Source organism: Canis aureus, chromosome 12 (assembly GCF_053574225.1).
Source record: "Canis aureus isolate CA01 chromosome 12, VMU_Caureus_v.1.0, whole genome shotgun sequence".
Lineage (NCBI taxonomy): Eukaryota > Metazoa > Chordata > Mammalia > Carnivora > Canidae > Canis > Canis aureus.
In genome coordinates, this window is record NC_135622.1 from 2,020,150 (window position 1) to 2,041,173 (window position 21,024).

The window sequence follows — 21,024 nt, forward strand, 5'->3', positions numbered from 1 at the left end:
TGGCATACAGTAAGCACTAAATAATTGTATAACTATGGAAAACCATGAAACTGGATCCTAGAGGTTAATCCTAAAAGCACTTCATTTGAATAGATTCCTTCCATGGCCCTAAAGGGGGCCCTAACAATGGGTTCACAGGATCATATTGGTCTTCTGTGGTAATTCTGTATTCCTTTTCTTGAAAATGTCCACCAAAATTGTATACACCTCAGGCTGCACAAAATCTGGATCTGCTCTTAGTAGGAACTGTAGTGTTGTAGAAAGAGTATAGATGTTGGAATGAGAAGGTTTGTTCCCATATCTTATTATTTGTGTTACTTTGGACAATTAATTCATTGAACTCTTCTGGGCCAGGTAAAATCAAGGTAATATATGCCAGCCTGAGCTGTTATGATAATCAAATAAGAGTGTTTGCAGAAGGGGTTGGTAAAACTTGGAAAGCACTCGACAAGTGTTTGTGAGTGCTTACAATTACAATACAGTTAATATTGTAATGTGTTTATAAAGTGCTTAAGAGGAAAAGGTCAGAAGCAGGGGAAAGGGGGTCAGCTTAAAAAGTAGAAATAGGATGGGTGAGCTGGCAAAACTGATAAAATGATACAGGTAGGGGGATCCCTGGGTGGCTCAGTGGTTTAGCGCCTGCCTTTGGCCCGGGGCGTGATCCTGGAGTCCCGGGATCGAGTCCCATGTCGGGTTCCCGGCATGGAGCCTGCTTCTCCCTCCTCCTGTGTCTCTGCCCATCTCTCTCTCTCTCTCTCTCTCTCTATGTCTATCATAAATAAATAAATCTTAAAAAAAAAAAACTTAAAAAAAAATGATACAGGTAAAATTCTTGCTTTCCTGCCAGATTTCTTCCTGATTAGAGAAATTGAAGAAATAAACTAGTAAGCACAGGATCAGAATTAGAGCTGAGAAATTTTACAGAATGGAAATTAAGGCCCAGAGAAGCCAAAAGGCTTTTTGGCCACTCATCTAATAAGTGGCAGGATCAGAAGAACCAGATCTGCAGGCTCTGGGGTCTTCTTACTGTACCAAGTATGGTGGGTTTTTTTTTGTTTTTGTTTTTTTGTTTTTGTTTGTTTTTTGCTTTTGAAAAGCTGTCCTTTTTTTTCCTTAAGATTTTATTTATTTGAGAGAGCTGGGAGGGAAGGGCAGAAAGCAGAGGGAGAGGGACAAGTGGACTCCACGATCAGGGCGGAGTGTGACACAGGGCTCTATCCCACGGCCCTGAGATCATGACCTGATCCAAGATCGAGTTGGTCACTCAACCAAATGGGCCACCCAGGCACTTCCCAAGTGTGGTTTTTAAAATAAAAAAAAAATTCATCATGGAGTCTTTCAAAATCATTACATCAAAGCCAGAGAAGGCATGGCGTCCTTTAGTGGCTTTCGGCTTTAGCATGAAATTCCCCAGTTTTACTTTTCTGTTTTAAAAGCTAATAGATGGATGATGCATGGGTAATCTGCTCTTGGCAAGCTTGTCAAGAGAGCAAAACTTCCACAGATATTAAGGTAAGAGTTGTAACCTCAGAAATTAGTAATGGGATGAGAATTGCAAATGCAAAAGTTTGAAAATTCCTAACAATAAGTTACTATTTAAGTTACCCCATTGATTTATATAGAAAAGAAATATAATAAAATTAGAGTATATTTTTTCTGGAATGTACATACCTCACCTACATTACCTTAATTCCATCATTTCTTTGCTGGAAGATGCTATTATCCCCATTTCACTAACACCAAACAAAGCAGAAAGGGATTTTTAAAAAATACTATGGTGCTTAATTGGTTAAGAATAATGTCCCTATTATAATTTATAATAACTCAAAGGGGAATATGGAAAATGAAATTTGAAATTTGCTTTGTGTCATGTATGAAAAAAAGAGTTTACTAAGCACATAACTAGCGTAAAGGAGTTACTGTCAATGCTAAAAAGCATTCTTTAAAGCAGAGAACTCTTAGGGTATCTGGCTGGCTCATCTGGTAAAGTGTGCAACTTTCCATTTCTAGGTTGTGAGTTCGGACCCCATGTTAGGCATTGCGACTACTTAAAAATAAAATCCTGGGGTGCCTGGGTGGTGCAGTTGGTTAAGTGTACAGCTCTTGGTTTCAGCTCAGGTCAGGGAGGCTCATCCCATCAAGAGCCCCCCTCATTGCCCGTCACCCTTGACCTGTTTATCTAATTCAGTTTATTTTAACCAAATTGCCTGAGGCTCTGTTTGAATATGGCTATACAGTTCTCATACACTCCATTTCTGGTCTGATATAGCTTATGGTATACTTCTTACTGCTGCTAGCACAGAGACAGTTTTGGCCTAGACTCTTTGTAACCTATATCATTGTTTAAGATCTTTCCTGGCAAGCATTCCTTCTAGGCATGGTCCTACATATTTGCCAGACCTGTCTTACTTCCTTGATGCTGGCTAACCCAAAGTTCCTTCCTTTCCATCTTTAGTATTATAGGCAGATGGGGTGGGGATTGGAAATCATAATGATAACTTGATGATAGCTAGGATTAGGGAGTGCATACTATATGCCAGGCATTGATCTAAGCACTTTACACATATTAACTCATGTAGTACTCATAAAAATGCTATGAACTAAATACTGTTATAATCCCCATTTTACACATACAGATACAAGAGGTTAAGTAACTTGCTTAAGGTCATATAATCAATATTTTCTGGAATCATCAGGAAGTATTCATCATATAGTTGTCACCAATAATACATGAGCAGAAATTGTCATTTATAACTATTAATACCATAGGAGACTAATCCCTAGAGTTTGAAGGCCATCTTGACTTAGGAAAATCCTGTTCTGGTTTCCTTCTACCCCTCATAGGGCTAAACAATCCTAACAAAAGCTGTTGGCCACAAAATCTGCCTTTGAAACCATAAAATGCACTGTAGGGAACTACTCTCATGCTCACAAGGCACTTCTAGGCACTAAATTGGGACATGTTTTTTAAAGCTTAATTTTAAGATCACCTATATTCCAGGAAGTTCTGGGTGTCCTGGTGCCCGTATTACATGCTGTGCGATCTTTTATTGTGAGAACTTGGACCTTATGGCCCCTACTCAACAGCAGTAGCAGGCAGTTGGAACTCCTGAACAGCTGTACCTCAAGCCTGATGTGACTCAGAGGAGTGGTACATGCAATGAAGGAGGCCTCTTAGATCATAATGACTAGCTTTATGTATCCACCTGCCTGGGTAGCCAGACCTGGAGGTTCTAACTTGATCTTGATGCTGCACTGGTGAACAAAATGAGGCTTAAATAAACCATGAGCTCAGTCTGTGGTGACCTCTGAGAATTGTGAATCTGCCACAGTGCTTCCATGCAGTACAATATCTATGACACCTGTGCCCAGGTAAGGTCCAGGGACTACCAACCCCACTTCTGAGTTGTGTATTAATAGAGTGAAGCCTCCTCTCTCCCCCCAGCTTGCCTTTTATACCATCCATGGGTTCAGATGTTACACTTGTTCAATAGTAGGATTATTTTTATGGCCATAGAATAAGCTTATACCCCTTTGGGTAGGGTGGAAGGGTATCCTTAAATAAGACATTCTCATTGTCAATCGTTTATAGAGGAAGAAGGTCCTCACAAAGAAAAACCTAGAACATAGAAGAGGTAGAAGATGACTCTTGTGGATTTACCTTTTCGGGGAGTTAAAAAATGTTGAAGGCCCTCCTTACTGCTATGAGGGAAATGGCCTTTGCCACAGAGCTGCCCACTAGGAGCCAGGCCAAGAGGTTTTCCTGGACCCAAAGGGAAGGCAAATACTCATGTTTTGTAAGTCTGTTTATTGGTGCATTACTCTGCTTAATCCCTGAATTTTAGTTAGGTTTAATCTAAGTCACAGATTCAAACTGGAAAGTCTTCAAGGACTAGGAAAAGTTAATCAGCTCAGTATAAGATAATAAAGAGTGGTGAGCAGTGGGGTGGAAGTGAGTCCATACCCACTGGGTATGGGCCCAAGGGTTCAGATGTTTCAAGTGTGCTTCATGAAGCTCTTCCCTTTACAGCACTAACTACAGTACATGTTTGCTTGACATTTCTACATTGTACATTATTCATCATACATACAAAAGAAAACAATTCTTTAAACTCCTAATACTTTATTTTTAAACAGTATGAAGGGGAAAACAAAAATGACAGAAAATGGTGGGGGCACCTGGGTGGCTTAGTCAGTTGGGTGTCTGCCTTTGGCTCTGGTCATGATCTCCAGGGTCCTGGGATTGATGTGGGCTTCCTGCTCAGTGGGGAGCCTGCTTCTGCTTCTGCCCTTTCCCCTGCTCATGGTCTCACTCTCGCTTTCTCTGTCAAATAAATAAAATCTTGGAAGGAAGGAAGAAAGTTGTGGGAGGGGGGGATTAGAAAATGAGGAATAGGTAGGCAGTTGGGGAGAGGATGCAAAATATATAGCAGAAGCTAGTCTGTTCCAGCTTGGACTCCGCCACGCTATTTAAGATGCAGGCAAAAAGGGAGAGTCCCTGCGTGGCTCAGTCAGCTAAGCATCCAACTCTTGGTTTCAGCTCAGGTCATGATCTCAGGGTGGTGAGATTGAGCCCTGCATCAGGTTTAGGGCCGAGCACAGAGTCCGCTTGAGGATTCTCTCCTTTTGCCCCTATCCCCTTTTGTGGACCCACATATACTCTCTTTCGAAAATAAATAAAATCTTAAAAAAAAAAAAAGAAGGCAGGCAAAATGGGGAGTGCTAGCCACCCCCGGTCTTCCTCATGGTGTTGGTGATAATTTATGTAAATCCCCAAGGAAAAGTTTAATGTCAGAACAAGAGTTTTAGTAACAACATTTGGCAATTTCCTCCGTATATGGAGATTTCTCCTTTTAATGTCACCTCTGGCAGATCAGGATTCAGACCTAAGAGACCCAGTGGACTTCCTGACCACTTCTTCCACAATTTTTTCATCTCAGAGCATGGTTGCATTTTGGTCACCATGGCCACAGTGATTGAAATGGCCCGCATACATCCTTTGCAAGGGACAGCCTTCAGCCTCAGTTTCCGAGCAAACTCCTTACACACAAGTTCTTTTCTCTCTAATGTCTTCAAACTCATGGTCTTAGACTGAGGACTTTAATTCTATCCTGCTCTGGCAGAGCCCTCTTTAAGTCTTCTAGGTCTACAAATATACCTCTTAACAGTTAACCACCTCTAATCTAGTAGCAAGAAAGAAACTGAAAAATCTTGTAGTAGGGCAATACTCTTTGTACTATGCTACCACCCTCCAGGACTGCTAGTATACTCAGTACCTCAGGGCCAGAACTATCGTAAATCTTACCAAGCTCAGAATACACCATTCTTTTTTTTTTTTTTTCTTTTTTTTTTTTTTATTCATGAGAGACAGAGAGAGAGGCAGAGACACAGTCAGAGGGAGAAGCAGGCTCCATGCAGGGAGCCTGATGCAGGACTCGATCCTGGGACTCCGAGCTCATGCCCTGAGCCGAGGGCAGACACTCAACCGCTGAGCCACCCTAGTGTCCCAGAATACACCATTCTGAGGCAGCCATTGTTTTCATCACTCCTTCATTCCCACCATGCACACACACCTCATTATTTTGTCTTACGTATACTTGCCAAAGCCACATCAGTGGGAACCAGAATCTGGAAAAGGTAAATGTCACAGGAAGTTAACGAGAGGCACAAAGACAAATTGCAAACAGGTAGCACTCATTAGGATAGTTATCTAAGTAGAGCACTACATACAGTGCTTTCATGTCCTCTTTCATCAGACCCAGTCAGGCTAGAAAAGAGTTTTTGCTTCTGTTTCCAATGAAAAGATGTGTTAATCTGGAAGCCTTTTAACTCCATCTTGTATAACCCTGGTGGTTCACTAGTCATTCCTTTGATCAATTCAGGTATGAGACCACATTATGGGTGAAACAGCCAAGATGTGCTTCAACCATAACGTGGGACTGCGCGATTCAAGCTATGTTGACAACCAAACCCACTAACAGAATCCAATGGAATGACAGGGAGAGATGGACTCCAAGAGTTATTGGGGAGAGCTCTTTATCACTGCAACCATGCTCCTAAACAAAAGTTTTCTACCAAGAACCAAGAGAAATCCCATCCCATTTCCCCAAACTTAGAGCTACGTCACTAAGCAATTTTTAGCTTAGAAGTTCTTTAAAGTTAAATAAAGATATTTAAACCTAAGTCTACTTAACTCAGCCTGTGCTAAAGGCTAGGCTATTTTCATTTTATTTTCAAAATCCTGAGGCCATAGAGAAGGACAATGATGAGGAGGATAATAGGCAGAAAATGCAGGATTGTTAAAAAAAAAAAAGTCCCAAACCTGATCATTTAGCCTTTGTATATGCTGTTTCTTCATAGAAAACCCTTCTTCCTTCTACCTAGTAAACTGTGTACAGGACAACCTGGAGATGAAAAGAGAGGCAGGTAGACTAACAAGGGAGCAGTTTTAGTAATTCTATTATATAATTCAAACCTCTTCATAATGCAATTTAGGTTCCCCACTGATTAATGTGAATTAATAAGGTTTTGTAATTGTAACCAGGTCCTTTCTACATAATTATTGTTTATACTTGAATAAATTGCTAAGGAAGGCCACCTCCAAATCTAAATTAAATGTAATGTTTCATTTCCTATTTCCTTTATGGGAGTACATGATTATTTTAGGGAAAGCATTGGCTTGAGAATTAAACTCCATGTCTTGCTCTATCTTCTTTGGAAAACCTAGATCTCTTAATTTTTTTGAAACATATTCATAAGTCTTACCAATCCATGGGAATGGCTCTTAGTGGATCCCCAGAAGTATTAAGGACCTCAGGCAAACATGTGTACAGTCTTTGTATTTTAAAATTCAGGTATTCTAAAGTCCTGATGTGTTGACCATTATTAAGAATGCAAAAGCTGGGCAGCCCCAGTGGCGCAGTGGTTTAGTGCCACCTGCAGCCTGGGGTGTGATCCTGGAGACCTGGGATCGAGTCCCACGTCAGGCTCCCGTCATGCAGCCTGCTTCTCCCTCTGCCTGTGTCTCTGCCTCTCTTTCTCTCTCTGTGTCTCTATGAATAAATAAATAAAATCTTAAAAAAAAATCTTAAAAAAAAAGAATGCAGAAGCTGCAGAATTCAGAAATTATCTTAATGGTATCAGATAGCCATCTAAACATGTGATCTAATTTATACATTCTCCATGTAGAAAACTTTTCCTCAGGTTAACAAAGCACACTATATTTCTCCTTAATTTTCACCCAAGGAGAGAAAGCTGGGGGGAGCGAGGGACAGAGTATATTTTAAGGTAGATAAGAAAGGGCTAATGCTTCAAAGATAGATTTTCTATTGTCTGTTGGAGGGGAGTTGAAATTATGTGAGTGTTTGGTGTGCCTGCCTGTCAGTTGAGAAAGTTAACCTTTCCAGGGCAATCTCTACTAGAAATTAAGGCTTTCTTTTCAAAAAGATTTTTGCCTACTTCTTTTCAGAGAGATGGCAAAATAATTTTAACTCACTGAAGAACATTTCCCACCTTTGGATTATCCAGTACAGCTGTAGTACAGTTCCTTTTTTTTCCTCTTCCTTTCTTTTCTTGTATTTTTCTTCCTCTTTTCATAGACTGGAAGGTATCCAAAATTAAAGATGCTCAAAAATGGAAATATACATACATGAAGGGTAAGGACAGTTCCATGTAATCAGGTCTGTAGGCAGTCTTCCTCCTGGCCTTTTCCTTTGGGCATTCTACCCTTATCGGGGGGGAAAAAAAAAAGATTCTCCCACTCAAGTGCCTCACTTCCCTGAGAATTTTGATTTTTGTATTCAAGATCTATGTGGAGTTTGGTTCAGATAGATTTTATGACACCAAAATTGTTGAAAAGTAATAAATTACTGTATTTGTTTATTTTAAATTTTAGTGATCTCTGTTTTTAACTTGTTTGGGAAAGAATGAGCTATGAACTTTTCTCAGCCTTTGATGTAGGACTCCAACTAAAATAGCAAAAGATGCTGCCTCAAAGAAGCTAAATATTTTTTTCTTTAACAATTTAACTTGATATTCTCCTTCAAGATATATCACTACAAAATTCTTAAAACAGGGACTGTTTCTTCTCTTGGTATCCTACAGATTGCTTTATATAAAGGTACAGCATGTCTAATAAAAACTTGTTGATTATTTTAAAGTTGTGAGTCTCATTATAATAATGATGATAAATAGCAGTTAGCAGGGACGCCTGGGTGGCTCAGGGGTTGAGCATCTGCCTTTGGCTCAGAGCGTGATCCTGGAGACCTGGGATCAAGTCCCACGTCGGGCTCCCTGCATGGAGCCTGCTTCTCCCTCTGCCTGTGTCTCTGCCTCTCTCTCTGTGTGTGTCTTTCATGAATGAATAAATAAAACCTTTAAAAAAAATGCAGTTAACATTTACATAGCAAATCTTCTATGCCAGACACCATTGTAATTATTTTACACAGAGTTGCTCAACGTTATCTAGTTTTTCTTTTTTTTTTTTTTTGTGGCAAAATTCTTTAAGAATCTGTGCTGCAGTGAATTCTACAATTCAGCCTTCATCTCCCCAACAAGAATCTAGAATTCCATTGTCATCCCTTTATTATTTTACTCCAAGAAATTCACTTTTTAGATCTATGCTTGTCCCTAGGCTTGACCTAAATACACAACAGGTTGCCGCTTTGCTTTTCTTGGAATATAAGGCAGTAAACAAAGCCAAAAGTTAACTTTGCATTTAGTGTAAACTCTTGATGACCTTCACTGAAGTAGGAGACACAATAAACATGTTGATTTGAAAAATCTGATTGCCCTACCTTTTATTATTTTTCAGAAAAATATCACTCAGGATCAGTTTCCTCAGCAAACGTAGGGAGAACGGATCTTCCTGTGTGGTGGGGTTACATCCCAATAAACCTATTGTAAGTTGAAATTATTGTAAATCAAAAATGCATTTAATACCCTTAACCTACCAAACATCATAGCTTACGTGGCCTAACCTACCTTAAACATGCTTAGAATGCTTATATTTGTCCAGCCTATAGTTGGACAAAATCATCTAACAAAATCTATATTATAATAAAGTGTTGCATATCTCATGCAGTTTATTGAATACTGTATTGAGAGTGAGAAACCGAATGGTTGTGCGGGTAGAGAATGATTGTAAATGTAGGGGTTGTTTTCCCTCTTGATCACGTGGCTAAACAGAGCTGCAGCTCACTGCCCCTGCCCAGCATCACAAGAGGGGATCATACAGCATGCATATCTCTAGCCATGGAAAAGATAAAATTTCCAAGTGCAGTTTCTACTGGATGTATCACCTTCACATCATGGTAAAGTCAAAAAATTATAAGTTGAATCCTCCTAAATTGGGGACCATCTGTATATCAAATTTCCTTGTAATAGAGAGTAATGGATTGGTTACATTTAGAAAAATAACAAGGTGGCAATAGGTTTTTCCCCCCAATTCAAACTTTATTTGCTTTAAAAAGTCATTTAGTCAAGGTACCTGTGTGGCTTAGTTAAGCGTCTGACTCTTGATTTTGACTTAGGTCATGATCTCAGGGTTGTGAGATCAAGCCCCACATCAAGCTCTGTGCTGAGTGTGGAGGCTACTTAAGATTTTCTTTCTCTCAAAAAAAAAAAAAAAAAAAGAAAAAAGATTTTCTTTCTCTCCCTCTACCCATTCTCTCCCACCCCCCATATAAATTTAAAAAATAAATAAAAATAAAAATCCGTTTAGTTTCCTGCAATTATGAAATTTCACTGTTTTGCAGTGGTTGATAAAACTGCCAATAGACAAGCTTGGGACCTGCCTTCTTAATACGAGTTAGTTCATTTTCTTCTAGACCACAAGAGGTGTTTTTGCCAATGAGTGGTAATTCTTTTACAGATTTGGGGAATGGAGGATAATCTGGCTTTACTTACTTAGGAATTTTTAAAGAACTAGCCTAGAACCACTTATAAAAATACTGTTCTTCTATCAACCAAAGTTCTTTTCTTAGCTGTATCACAATTCTGCGGGTTCTGGAGATTTATAGACATTGACCATTTACAGCCTTAAAATTTGCTGCTGTTTTGGCACATAACACCACTGCTATATGTTACAGATTCAGCAAGGCTTTCGTGCAGGTTTAAGATGTTGATTGACCTTAATTCATTTACTCTTTCATTCCATGTTTATTGAATGCCTACCATGTGTAATAAGATTTTTATAATTCTATTTTTAAATTGTTAATTCCTGTACATGGAACAAAATTTTTAAGGTACAAGAATACACAGTGAAAAGGCAATCTTGCACCCTGTTACCCAGCCATTCTCTGCACTTCCTCAGAGTAAGTAGTAACATTTTTGTTACTTTGTATCCTGCATATATTCTTCCTGTCCTCTTCTTTTTTTCACTTAACAGGTTCTAAGATTTATTTTTCTTTTGGTACATTAGATTAACTTCAATATCACAACCAACCAATTTCAATATTAAATTGTTAGTTAAAAGAAAAAAAACAGGATGCCCCAGAAAAGACCTTAAAGTGGTATCCTTTTTTTTTTTTTTTAATTTTTTTTATTTATTTATGATAGTCACAGAGAGAGAGAGAGAAGCAGAGACACAGGCAAAGGGAGAAGCAGGCTCCATGCACCGGGAGCCCCACGTGGGATTCGATCCCGGGTCTCCAGGATCGAGCCCTGGGCCAAAGGCAGGCGCCAAACCACTGCGCCACCCAGGGATCCCTTAAAGTGATATCCTTAAAGTCAATAAGCACAGTGGTTGTTACAGAATGAAAAAGTTATCACAGGGATCCCTGGGTGGCGCAGCGGTTTGGCGCCTTCCCTTGGCCCAGGGCGTGATCCTGGAGACCCGGGATCTAATCCCACATCAGGCTCCCGGCGCATGGAGCCTGCTCCTCCCTCTGCCTGTGTCTCTGCCTCTCTCTCTCTCTCTGTGACTATCATAAATAAATAAAAATTAAGAAAAAAAAAAAGAGAAGTTAATTCTCAAAAAAAAAAAAAGTTATCACAAACATTTGTCTTTTCTAAAAACCTAGTTCTAAAAGTAGAACAAATGAAACTCAAACGTGAAAAATTTAAAAGGAGTAATATATATTGAGAAAAGAATAGATATAGGCTCAGAAAAGGGAATAATAAGTTATGTGAAGATGTGCTTTGTCATTCATATGTGGCCAGTGAGTTACAGGTTGTTCTTTTGAATGATCAGCTATCAACAATAACCTGCTCAGCCAGTAAGTCAGAGGCCATCGAGGGGGCTCTGTGTCTTTCCAGTATCTCTAGCTTAGTATTTCTTCTAAAAGCTCTAAAGAGCACCACATTTGTTAAGGCCAGTGAAGGATTATTGTTTTGGGTTTTTTTAAAGTTCTGATGAAGGTAGCCACTTCCAGGGTGTTTGCCTATTTATTTACCTAGCTAGTCCACCCACAGAATGTGATAAATTGTAGGTACATACCTGAATGTAAATCTTTTGTTTTGCTGCCGTAATTTTGATACATATACTATAATAAGTTGTACATTTAAAATGGAATACCTGCCATGTCCTAACTTTCTGCTACTTTATCTAATATTGGCCTACCAATGTTTAAAATGTATTAATGTTTCGGTGCATTAAATTAACAAAATCTTAGTATTTTATTCAAAATATTTCATTATTAAAATGTTGCTGGAAAAGGTGTTCTAGAATAGAGTCCTAAAATGACTGATAGTCTTGGGATTTAAAAAGCAATGACTGATAGTCTTGGGATGCCTGGGTGGCTCAGTTGTTAAGCATCTGCCTTCAGCTCAGGTCATGATCTCAGGGTCCTGGGATTGAGTCCCACGTTGGGTTCCCTGCTCAGCAGAGAGTCTGCTTCTCCCTCTTCCTCCACCCCTTCCCCCCTGCTTGTGCACTCTCTCTCTCATGCTCTCTCTCAAATAAAATCTTCTAAAATAATAATGAAAAGCAAAACAAAATCACAAAATGATTCATGGATAAGCCAGAGGAAAACTGTTAAAAAAAAAAAAAAAAAAAAGGACATTAATTGAAGTTTTGGTCTAGGCCCATAATTAGATTATTATCTCCAAAATCAACTTTGAATCTCCCTGAATCTGCAGGGCATCTTATAAAATTGGTCCCATAAAAAATAATGAGGAATTAGAGATGTCTCAAAAAAAAGCAATGAACAAGGTGAATAATGAACAAAGTAATGGAATAGACAATTAAAAATGCAAATGACCAAAACAAAAATATTCAGTAATAATCAGATATGGATATTGACAAGGGTTCCTCAGAATTATAAAAGCTCTAAGGTTTTTCACATGGCATATTGGCAAAGATTTTTTTAAATTGTAAAATCTGTTTTATAGTCACCAGGGTGTCTGGAAACCAGTACTCATAAATTACTAGTAGGAATATCCATAGTTATGAAAAATTTGTTCTTAGGAAATAATCACTTATTCTTGTACAAATTTGTTTACTACAATGTTATTTATAACACAGATTATAAATAACCTAGATGTCTAACAATAATAGATGAGTTAAATTATAGTATTTAAGAGTGGATTGCAAATGCAGCATGAAAAACACTATGCTTTAGAAGAATGTGGGTTGGGCAGCCCAGATGGCTCAGCCGTTTAGCGCCGCCTTCAGCCCAGGGCCTGATCCTGGAGACCTGGGATCAAGTCCCACTTTGGGCTCCCTGTATGGAGCCTGCTTCTCCCTCTGCCTGTGTCTCTGCCTCTCTCTCTCTCTCTCTCTCACAAATAAATAAATCTTTAAAAAAAAAAGAATGTGGGGAAATCTTTATGATGTAATACTAGATAAAGAATGCAGGTTTCAGGGATCCCTGGGTGGTGCAGCGGTTTGGTGCGGGCCTTTGGCCCAGGGCGCGATCCTGTAGACCCGGGATCGAATCCCACGTCGGGCTCCCGGTGCATGGAGCCTGCTTCTCCCTCTGCCTGTGTCTCTGCCTCTCTCTCTCTCTCTCTGTGACTATCATAAATAAATAAAAAAAAAAAAAGAGAGAGAATGCAGGTTTCAAAATACTAAGTACAAAGTGGCCACAGTTTTATTTTTAAAATAAATATCCATAAAAATATGGACACTGACGTAATATTAGAAGATTATAAATCAGTATTGGGGTTTGTAGAGTGGTATTTATTTTCTTTATATATTTATTTGGATATATTTTATAACTTTTTAAAATAAATTTATTTTTTATTGGTGTTCAATTTACCAACATACAGAATAACACCCAGTGCTCATCCCATCAAGTGCCCCCCTCAGTGCCCGTCACCCATTCACCCCCACCCTCCGCCCTCCTCCCCTTCCACCACCCCTAGGTTGTTTCCCAGAGCTAGGAGTCTTTATGTTCTGTCTCCCTTTCTGATATTTCCCACACATTTCTTCTCCCTTCCCTTATATTCCCTTTCACTATTATTTATATTCCCCAAATGAATGAGAACATATAATGTTTGTCCTTCTCCGATTGACTTACTTCACTCAGCATAATACCTTCCAGTTCCATCCACGTTGAAGCAAATGGTGGGTATTTGTAATTTCTAATTGCTGAGTAATATTCCATTGTATACATAAACCACATCTTCTTTATTCATTCATCTTTCGATGGACACCAAAGCTCCTTCCACAGTTTGGCTATTGTGGACATTGCTGCTAGAAGCATCGGGGTGCAGGTGTCCCGGCGTTTCATTGCATCTGTATCTTTGGGGTAAATCCCCAACAGTACAATTGCTGGGTCATATAATTTTTTAAGTGGTGCCATGACTACATGGGGGAAAGAAGGGCAGACATTCTATATGGAGAGCTATTTTATTTTAAGCATCTGTGGTAAGTGATGTAAAAAAAAACTGGAAAAAATTGAGCATTCCACATACAACAAGAATGACAAAGGGGAGTTTGCTTGTCAGATGAAATCACAGAAAATTCAAACTGGAGGATGTGTTAGAAATAATTTAACTCAACTCCCTCTATTTTACAGATGAAAAAGTTAAGTCTAAACTTAGTGGAGGCTGGGACACCTGGGTGGCTAAGCAGTTGAGCATCTGCCTTTGGCTCAGGGAGTGATCTTGGGTTTGGGGATCGAGTCCTGCATCAGGCTCCCTATGAGGAGCCCGTTTCTCCCTCTCTCTATGTCTCTGCTTCTCTCTCTGTCTCTCATGAATAAATAAATAAAATCTTTAAAAAAATAAAAATAAACTTAACTGAGGCCACAAAGATAGTGTTTAGAATCCAACAATACTTGAATTTGCATATTCCTAAGATCTTTATCTTTCTATTTATGTCTTATAATACTATAGTTGGCAACTATGTTATCTTATGTCTAAAAAAAGAAATGGAAAAACTTAGGATAAAGAGGAAAAAAAATAGGATAAAGGATATCTCAAATGATACAACCTAGCCTTTCTTCCAATCTTCAAATTAGCATTTGCCAAGAAAAAAAAATACACACACACTCTGTACTTATCTTCACAATAGCCCATTTGAAATAAAACCTCTAAATACAATTTCAGGATGATGCTTTAAATATCCCACTTTCTTGCATTCTTCCTTTTCCCCAGCCAGTGCTATTTATTAACTTTCAAGGCAACAGACCAATTACAAGAAGTAAAAATTAAAATAAACTGTTTCCATGGGCCCTACTAAAATCTGAGTTCTTGATGGCTGATACTGATGTTTATACAATTTTAATCAATAAACAATGTGATTGTCAAAGAATGTAATACACAGTTATATTCAAAGAGTAACATCACGTACACATCTGTTCATACATTTATACATTCAACCAGTATTTACTGAGCACCTACTTTGAGACACACTGCACCTACTTTGAGACACACTGCTATTCTGGGGTATCAATTGGTAATTGAAACAGACCAAAACCTGACCTTGGAGCATACAGTCTAGGGTAGAAATAGCCTTCATTAAATTATCTATTATAAGGCAGCAATAATGTCTTGTTCAGTACAATGAATATAAATTTTCTTTGAATATAGACTAAATGAATGAATTTATAGGAGGTACTTTGCCCTAAAGTAGAAGTTGTTTATTTTTACTTCAGACTTGTACTTGTGGCAGTTGAGGAATAATATGGACTAAGAAACCCTGATAAAACTTCACTACTAACTTTAGCATGCTTCATCCCAAGCCAACCTGTCTTTCAAGTCACCCAAAATTGGGCCTAATGTCTGGTTATGAAAAGATTTCTGACAAAAACTCATGTAAATGTGGCCAGCCAGTGATAAAATGAGCAGCCTGATGCTCAGAGACTGCTGTCATTTAGATTAGAACAGGTTATTGTTATTATTGTAATTTTGTTCTTCAAAAAGAAAACCCTCTGACATTTATTTTACAGTGGTTTTCAGAGTTGCCTGAGATATTTGGGAAAGTAATCTGAAAGATTATATGACCCAGCATGTTTAGAACAAAATTTCAGCACCAATACTTAACAGAAATCTCCAAAGTAATACATTTTTAAATGATCAGAATATCAGGAACTATTAAATTTTTGGAGATTGTTAATTGGTATGCAAACATACCATTTGCTGGTATCACAGCCACTTCAGGATCTGTGCTCTTAAAGAATCAAAGGCCTAGAGAAAAAAAAAAAAAAAAGATTCAAAGGCCTATAAGGGCTTTCCTGTTATCTCCCCTATAAGTAAGAGATTTTCCTACTTTACCTTACCTGGGGAGGTAAACACAAAATGAAAAGGCAAAGACTTTATTAACTCTCCTGAGGTCTGATCTACCCAATGGATAAAGTGGCACTTACCTGGGACTTCCAACAGTTAGCCTTTACTGTGTCCTCAAAGGAAAGAGAATGGATTGTCCTCTGGGCTGATATAAACAGGGGAAGACAGCAGCTGTAAGTGACCTTGTGTTCTGATACGGTTCTGGCATCTGGACAATCTTTTTGGTAGCCTGTGCTTTGCTACTTTCTAGCAAGTACAGAAGCTGGGCACCATGAGATTCCAGACTTCCTTGAGGGTTGGAGAAAGGGAGCACAATATTATATTCTCAGTATTTGGTTATCCCTCTCAGATGAACGTTCAAGTCCAATTAATGAGCAGGCACCATGCCGGGAAGAGATACATGAGCTTGGACCTTGAAGGGTATGTACTCTGAAGCTGAAATCATAAACCAGAACATCTGATGTGGGTTTCGTACACAATGAGGGAGGGAGGCTATTGATGGAAATGTCACACGCAGCTGCTTTTAGCGCTTGGCTCTCACCGATGAAGCTTCCCCCTCTGCCACTACATTCACCCTCTTCCTGCAGGAAAGCCATTTAGGGCTCTTTAGTTCTCATCCTGTGTTCTGTGAAACAGGCTGAAAATTTATATCTGTTACATCAGTCTGGTTCATGGCTGATTGATGTGCCTGATGGGCTATGGGAGTGACAGGCTTAGCTATGTTTGGGTCAGGAAAGAGTCTACCTTAAAGAGACAACTGTGTGCCCTGCTCTGTAAGGTAGAGATGATGGCTTAGTGTCCTAATTAAGCTACTTATTAAACAGCATCATTTGAACAAGTCACTTTCTTCTACGACTTTCCCAGCTGTATGATTAAGCCTGTAATCCTATTGAGATTTCATAGTGGGGTTGTGAAAACAAGCTTTTCTCTCCATCTGGGATTCTCTTTCCCTCACTTTTCCATGCCAAATCTTCTTTATCCTCTGGATTTGTATTATCTTCCCTGACCCTACTTTCTTACTTCTGAAAACCAAGAAGTTTCCCAGTTCACTCCATAGCACCTGTTACTTCCCCTTTTGCAACCTGTGTCAGGCTTATTATAATAGTTATTCAGTGTCTATCATCTCTATTAGACTCTAAGTTCCATTGGAGTAGGACTCACATCTGTCTTTTGCACCCAAATCTCCAACATCAAGCATTGTCCTTGCATGCATTTGGTGCTTAATAAACATTTATTGAATAAATGATGAATTACATCTTATAATCATTTTGAGATTCCTTTGTGAAAACCAAGTATTGAACTTTCTGTGCCTTCCTAATCATGCAGGTAATGTTAAGAACAGGTATTGAATTAGAGCCAAAAGGATGGCTACTTATTGTCCTTTCCCCATGCCTGACTGCTGTTTGCCTTCTCATATCACCACAATCTAAATTCTTACCATGACAAATTGTTCCCAACTCCCTAAGCAATCATTTCTAGGAAGATTGCAGTCTATATTCATTTTTTAAGTGAAACTAACAATCCATACTGGCTTTTAGAGTCAAGTGTTGTATTTCCTCATATTTTGGTCAATTTAAAGAATCATTAAACTCCCATAGAAAAGATTTCATGTAATTTATAATTACATTTGAGAATGAGTTTGCCAACGTCAATTAAATTCTTATCAAAACACTGTCTTCTTCTTAACACTAGGTGTTTCAGAAATGTTAACCTGAACGTGACTATCTTAATTCTATCTGGAAACTTTCCAGATTTATAGTTGAGATAAGGAAAACCAGCCTCAGATGCCATTTATTAATTCATTGATTTATTCATTCAGTAACTGTTAGTGAACACTGTAGGCCAAACACAATTCTGGATATTTGAGAATATCAGTAAATAAAACAGATTCTTGCCCTCAAGGAAATAATTACAGGACTACTGTGGTATAGACAGTACTCACCAAATAGTCCATTGCTGCTCTGTCTTTCCCAGCTTCCCTTCAGGTAGATTGGCGTCCTGTGATTACTTCTGGTTAATGGCCTGTGAAAGAAGCGACTTTTATCACTTTCAGGCATCACTTTCAGACTGAATAAGTTATAAGCTGATATGCCTGCCCTAACCCTTTTTACCCTATCACAACAAGCTTGGAGGTTACATATTCCACTTGGTACAGCTATAAGACGGGAGAACCTGAGTCATGCTGGCTACTGAGTGAAGGTGTGGAGCGATACACAGCCTTCACTGCCTGCTGAACTGTGCTAGATAAATTAACATGTGTGAGAAATTTTTGTTGGGTAAGCCAGTACGAATTCAGGGTTTGACTTCTGGGACAGCCAGCATTAACTATCCCAAGTAACACAAGTTTTATTTATTTAACATCTTTTATGTGATAGGGGCAGTTTGTAATAGTGTTTGTAATAGTGATTTATTATTGTTAAAATCCTGACAATTCAGTTTCCTTGCCAAAAGGGGACATATTCAATGTTTATCCTGAAATAATATGTTCATTCTCATCGGAGCTGCTTTTTCTTTTTTTAATGGTAGCACTGAGATTGATATCAGTCTTGTAATTTTAAAGGGGAAGAAGAATTTTAGGCTTATTCTAGAGGACTGAATTAGGATGAATAATTTTCCTGATTCTATGGCTATGTGAATAGATTATTTCATCTTCCTTATTTTTCCCATAAATGAAACTGCAGTTAATATTCTGCCCCTGATATTATAAGGTTATTATGATGACCAAAATGAGTTATTATATAAACCATGAAGTTTTTATACAAATATATTATGACCATTCTCATTGAATCTGAGATACCACAGATTGTCGAGTACACCATTATTTTATATTACACTGAGAAATAAACTATGGATACAAGTTAATCTACAGCATAATACTTTCTTATCATTTAGGCCTCCTTAAAGGGCTTATTTAGATTTATTTAAACATTGATTTTTACTATATATAAAAGCTTTGCATTAAAGGGAAACAATTCAGTTAGGATAGTCCAAAATGTCTTCCTGTTCAGAGTCTGTCTTCTGAATCATTTTTCAACTCTGACAAATTTATGTATTGTGTTTTTCAATACAGTATTACCCTCTGCCATCAAAACAGTGGCAGGGGTACCTGTGTGACTCAGTCAGTTTCAGCTCAGGTTATGATCTCAGGGTGGTAAGATCTGGCCCTGTGTGGGGCTCTGTGCTCAGCTCAGAGTCCACTTGAGAGTCTCTCTCCTGCTCCCCGCTGCCCCTCCCCCACTCGTACTCTCTCTAAATAAATAAAAATAAAAGCGGCAATGCAGCAGTGCTAAAGCAGGACTCCATTTTTTTTCTAAGATTTTCTTCCAACCTGACATCGATTCTGCAAATTTTAGTGTTCCTTTCTTGTTCTTATGGAAAGGTGTCAATGTAAGGTTTTCAGAGAACAATTAAGATTCATATTGTGCAAATGTTGCTTAAGTGGTTGACCGACTGAAATGTCTTTGGGTTTCAGTTGTCTAGCCATTCAACCCACCAAGTTTGTAGGTAAGCAGACAATGGCAATGACATCGAAAGTGCTAAGCAGTGGAAACAGCTGAAAAATGTGAATTGCCTCAATTTCAGAGATGCTAAAAAGTGAAAACATGTATCTCAGAATAGGTAAAATAAAGTATTGGGTTCGGGTGGGTTTTTTTTAAACACAAATAAAGATATATAATAATAAGGCTTCAGGAGGCTCAGTTATGCAGGTGCTCACAGATCATTCTTTGATCTCCATCGCATTGTTAACACTCTGATCCAGGCCCTCACAATCTTCAGTCTAGCACAGTGCAGTAAGAAGAGTCCAGAGCTAGGCTTTGGTGCCTGAAGACTTGAGTCTGACTCTCAGCCCTACAATTTTTCAGATGTGCCACTTTTAGGGTCAAGGTACTGCTCTGGGGGAAATAACTAATTCACAAAGTTTTAGGGGAGATTTAATATATATATAAAAGCACCTTGTAAACTAAAATCCACATGCAAAGGGAAGAGAATTAACATTTAGGCAGCCTGAGTGGCTCAGCGGTTTAGCGCTGCCTTCAGCCCAGGGTGTGATCCTGGAGACCCGGGATCGAGTCCCTCATCCGGCTCCCTGCGTGGAGCCTGCTTCTCCCTCTGCCTGTGTCTCTGCCTCTCTCTCTCTCTCTCTCTCTCTGTGTGTCTCTCATGAATAAATAAATGAAATCTTAAAAAAACAAAATTTACTGAGTGTCAGGAACTGCACTGAGTACTTTGCATGCATTATCTCATTTGATCTGATGTAAATGTTAAGGCATATAGTGTCTTGATAGTCACCTTGCTATGTAATCCATTCTATGCTGTATTAATAAAATACCCCTTTCATTGCCTCATACTTTAAAGCAGAAATCTTCTGAGGCTGTTGTTGAATCACAAACTAGTTGATGACCATGACGACCATTACAGAGCTATAGCCTCTTACTTGTTCTTGCCTTGCAGCCCAGAAACATTTGAAATAAGTGACCCTTGGACTACCTGTGTACCATCTTCTCTAGGACTCTAGTACCAAAACTAGCCCCAGAGGACCATGTGCAAAGTTTTTAATCTATGGTAACAAAACAAAATGAATCTTGAGATTCATGGTGTGGCTCTAAACAGGTATTAGGGAATTTATACAGATTCAGGTGCTCAGAAAGTTGACATCCAAAAAACATGGCCCTAGAAACCAGAGGCCTCAGTGACAAGAAGATAGTTTGGGGAGATATAACTCTATTTTGGAGAGGGAAAGTTACCAGTAAGAAATCTAGTACTGAGAAATAGAAATATAAGGCAGGAACTACCTCAAAGCCTGATTACCTTTGAAACTGACTCTTTGAACTAACGACCCATTCTTTTCATGTTCTTCTAGCAGGAAAAATTGGGATACTGGAATTGGAGCAAAGGTTACTCTACAGGTTAGGGTTATAGATTCATGCTGAAAGGCTAGAGGATATGAATGGAACATGTTATATTACACCAGCTATATGAAATGCTATCTTGGAATACTGATAGGCAGGGATGAGGTGGCGTTGGCAATGTTGGCAATGGAGGAACGGGGAATGGTGGTTAGCTTTTTTATGTTTCAAATGTCCACAGGATAGAGAACTTTGTGAAGCCACAAAGGAGCAAAGAGCCACAAAAATTAGGGAACTTCTAAGACCCGTCTCAAGACTACCTTCTTTGGGACACCTCCAACAGCAATGCTATAATGTTTAATTTGTAACTCAATGTAACACTTGTATTCTCTGACTAGTTTGTATATGTACACATTGAATTCCCATGAGGATTTGAAGCTTGAGGTCAGCAATAGCATTAAAAAAATATTCTGCATTTACAATAACCTGGCATAATGCTATGTAG

At 38.7% G+C, this 21,024-nt stretch overlaps 2 protein-coding genes and 1 long non-coding RNA gene across 46 annotated transcripts in view; 1 reads left to right on the forward strand and 2 right to left on the reverse strand.

Moving 5' to 3' along the window:
* Positions 1 to 3,142, reverse strand: part of LOC144324790 (monocarboxylate transporter 1) — a 58,597-nt gene extending 55,455 nt beyond the window's left edge. The window contains exon 1 of the mRNA XM_077916183.1: positions 2,991 to 3,142. The gene's annotated coding sequence lies outside the window, so the exon portion shown is untranslated. The remainder of the gene's footprint in view (positions 1 to 2,990) is intronic.
* Positions 1 to 21,024, forward strand: part of LRIG2 (leucine rich repeats and immunoglobulin like domains 2) — a 154,815-nt gene that overhangs the window by 2,947 nt on the left and 130,844 nt on the right. For 11 of the 44 annotated variants that reach the window (XM_077916140.1, XM_077916172.1, XM_077916143.1 and 8 more), the window contains exons 1-2: positions 1,656 to 3,372; positions 8,813 to 8,900. The exons of 12 other annotated variants lie outside the window; for them this stretch is intronic. Coding sequence is in view for 1 of the 32 variants with exons in the window: in XM_077916164.1 (XP_077772290.1) it covers positions 3,356 to 3,372 (17 nt within the window). In the remaining 31 variants the exon portion in view is untranslated. Of the gene's footprint in view, positions 1 to 1,655; positions 3,373 to 8,812; positions 8,901 to 10,244; positions 10,314 to 21,024 lie in introns of those variants that run through there. 21 more of the 44 variants (XM_077916138.1, XM_077916169.1, XM_077916154.1 and 18 more) reach the window with 4 other exon arrangements.
* Positions 13,308 to 16,102, reverse strand: LOC144324582 (uncharacterized). Its single transcript, XR_013390030.1, has 3 exons — positions 15,753 to 16,102; positions 15,520 to 15,573; positions 13,308 to 13,684 (listed from the first exon to the last, which is right to left on the reverse strand). It is a non-coding gene; the product is annotated as an uncharacterized LOC144324582 (long non-coding RNA).